The sequence below is a fragment of the Arachis ipaensis genome, chromosome B07 (assembly GCF_000816755.2).
Source record: "Arachis ipaensis cultivar K30076 chromosome B07, Araip1.1, whole genome shotgun sequence".
NCBI classification, from domain to species: domain Eukaryota; kingdom Viridiplantae; phylum Streptophyta; class Magnoliopsida; order Fabales; family Fabaceae; genus Arachis; species Arachis ipaensis.
The window spans coordinates 101,194,917-101,198,320 of record NC_029791.2 but is presented as its reverse complement, the minus strand read 5'-3'; the positions used below and the strand labels follow the sequence as shown (position 1 = coordinate 101,198,320).

Genomic DNA, 3,404 nt, shown 5'->3' with positions numbered 1-3,404 from the left:
TTGATCCTGAATTTCACATGTTTCATCATCAATAAGCATTTTGCATTTTAAAAGTGTTGTAAGTTTCGACGCCGAAATCAATTTGAAATCAAAAGATGGAATGAAAAGAATATTTGTTAAAAATAGGTTCTTAGAGAACATGATGGTGCCTACAATGCTACTAGTTGTAAAGCTACCATCAGGTAAGTTAACAACTAAGGGCCTAACCCTTTGATAAGTTTTGAAATCAGTCAGATCAAACGAAACATGATCTGTGGCTCCAGTGTCTATGACCTAAAGAGCAGATTTTGGTCTAATCAGTGATAAATTTCTTGCACTAAATTGCAATAAATGAATTTTAGCTTGACCTGAAATAGGATTGGATGATTTCTAACCCTGGGTTGCACCATGAGAGTGTTGCTGAGCACATTGTTTTTTGAGAAGTGACATCAAGGCTTGCCTTTGGTTCACTGTTAACGCTACACTTGCAGTTTCACTCACTTCTTCTTGGTTCATAGCCAATTCATTACTATTGACTTCATCAATTTTTTACTCAGCAGTCATCATTTGATTGATATTGCCTTGTTGCCGCTGTCTTAAGTGTGGAGGAAATCCATGCTTTTTGTAGCATGTGTCCACAATATGTCCCATTTTCTCGCAGAAAGTGTACTGCATATTGGTGCCCCTACCCCTGCCTCTTCCATTTGTCTGACCACCTCTGTTTTCTTCTCTTCCTTGGCCTCTATTTCCTGAGCCATCTAAGTAGTTTATTCTTGCATTATTCAGTAAGATTTTGGAGTCAATCAAATCCAGATTGCCAAACTGCCTGTCTTGTTGAGCGAGCAAAGAAAATGTGGTGTTTATGTCAGGAATAGGGTTCATAAGCATGATTTTGGATTTTACATTCAAATATTGTTCGCCTCTTAGAAACCTCACTGTGTAACTCTCTTCTCTGTATGCTCTCATTTTAGCCAAGCCACACTTACAGTCCTTAGCACACACTACACAATTAGGAATTGGTCTGAATTCATTTAATTGCTCCCAAATTGCCTTCAACTTTGTAAAGTATGTTGTAATTGTCAATTCGCCTTGTCTCATTTGGTACATCTCTTCCTCTAACTCAGCCACTCGAAACTTATCCCCCTGATAATATCTATGTTCCAAATCTTTCCACAGATCAGAGGCAACTTTATTATTCCAAATCATACTTTTGGAAATTTCAGAACTCAAAGACAAATTAATCCACGAGACAATAAATGTATTGTATCTCTCCCATGCCTCAAATAATGCATCTGTTGGATCTGGCTTCTTTATTGAACCATCTATGAACTTCAATTTATTCTTTGATTTTAATGCTAACAACACTGATCTACTCCAGCTATGGTAATTATTTGCATTTAGAGTAATTGATATCAGAGGCAAACCAGGACTCTCACCAGGATGTATGAAGTAGGGACTTGAGGGATCTAAAATCGAACTTGAACCAACTTTGGAGATTTGAGCTTGTAATATGGACAATTGATTAAGCAAGCTTGCAATTTGATGCACATCCATGGATCCCAGTTGCGCTCCACTAGAAGATTGATTGAAATCCTCTGGACTTCCTTCAACCATCGAGAAATCGCTACTGTTGAATATCTCACTTGATTAGGAGAATTTCGAAGTAATTCCTCAACTAATTCAGCTTAATGACTTTGTTTCATCACAAATTCAAATCTTCCTCTCATGAAAAGGCTACGTGCCCTTTTGTTGACCATGCAAGAAAGATTGAATATTCTAAAGTTAATCCTCCCACTATTGTATAAAACTACTCCTCTCGCTTGCACTACACCTAAAAGACAAATTCAAGGTGATTATGTTTTGTCTAAAGGATCCCATACATTTGTCTACAACATCACCTCTTCATAATATTCTTTTTAGTTTTACAGTTCAAATAAGCAGCCTTGATAGTTTCTATGCCTTCATTAATAACAAAATCTAAAGAACTTAATGCATTGCAATGCAAGTAGAAAAAGAAAATCATCACAAAACCAAAAAAACCAACCAACACTTCAACCTAGCCACAAAACAGCCAACTAGCAATAACTCATTGAAATCAACAAGCAACTCACAGCATTCTCATAAATAAATAAGCAACCATAAAACCTAATTTGACTAAGGTATCTATTTCACTCTACACTATATTTTATGCACAAAATTTAAGATTGATGACCAACGAACACATATAGATTATTAAGTTGTGCACATTTAGACATATGGATACATCTAATCTAACCATGTTACATGTTAATCAAATTTACAGCTTTCTTTTGGTTGTGGTATTCTATGTGGAAGGCTATGGCCAAAGGTAGTGCAAACTATCATGATTCTCACAAACAAAATATCATCACCCACATATAAGAACGAGAAACTTTTAATTGAAACATGATTTACTATACAATTCTTTTGAAATCAAAATAATATTTGTACATTTGCAGACTTCTCCGAAGGCATACTTTGGCAAATGACTTTATAAAGATTATTATGGAATCTTACCAGAAAGAACTTTTAAATTCACTTAAAATTTTCGTAGAAAAAGAAATAAGTCAAATAAAAATAAAATAGAATCTTAAAGGAGTAGGTTGTAAAAGTAGAAGTGGAGGGAGAAGGACAAAGATTAAAGTCGCTGGTGAAAAAGAGGGATAGAGAGGCGACAAAAACCAATAAAGTAGTGGATCCGAGTGTTGCAGCGGCGAGGATCAGAAATCGAAAAAATGGGATTTTTTTTAAATATTTTAATATTGATTAATAGTACTCTTATATAAAAGTCAAAGTAAAGAATTTATGGCTACAAAATTGTATGTGGTCATATAGCATGTCTAATTTAGTAATTTTAAAGGATAAATAGATTTTTAATCTTCTATTGTAAAAATAAATTCATCTCTCATGATTAAAAGATACAAAATTATTCTTCACTTATTACAAAATTATTCTTCTATCGCAAAGATAAATTAGTCTCGTGATATTGGAATCCTTCCACCCAATTGTTTGGACAAAAAGAATGAGCTAATGTTATTAGGATTGTCCATGTGTTTATAATGGTGCTGTTGCGAAAAGGTTTAAAAATAAATAAATAGGTATGGTAATAAAAGATGAAAGACTAATTTGTCTTTTATTCTTTTTTTTTTATAGGGGTGAGCACGGATAGCGGGTATCTAATTATTCGTCCGAATCCGAATCGAACTAATTAAATTGGTTTCGAAATTAATGGGTAATTGGGTCCGACTCGAACTAAACTAATGGTTCTCTCTAGTAATTGGTTCGGATAACAGTTCTTGGTTCGGATAACAGTTCTGAAAGTGTGGAACCCGAACCAATCCGTAAACTCGACCATGTATTAATTAAATAAAAAAGAAAAAATTAAAATATATTTATGCCTTTTAAAA

At 34.1% G+C, this 3,404-nt stretch overlaps 1 protein-coding gene across 1 annotated transcript; it reads right to left on the bottom strand.

Moving 5' to 3' along the window:
* On the bottom strand, nucleotides 529-1,593 carry LOC107607513. The gene has a single exon (XM_016309462.1). It carries the CDS (start codon nucleotides 1,591-1,593, stop codon nucleotides 529-531), a length of 1,065 nt encoding a protein of 354 aa, XP_016164948.1.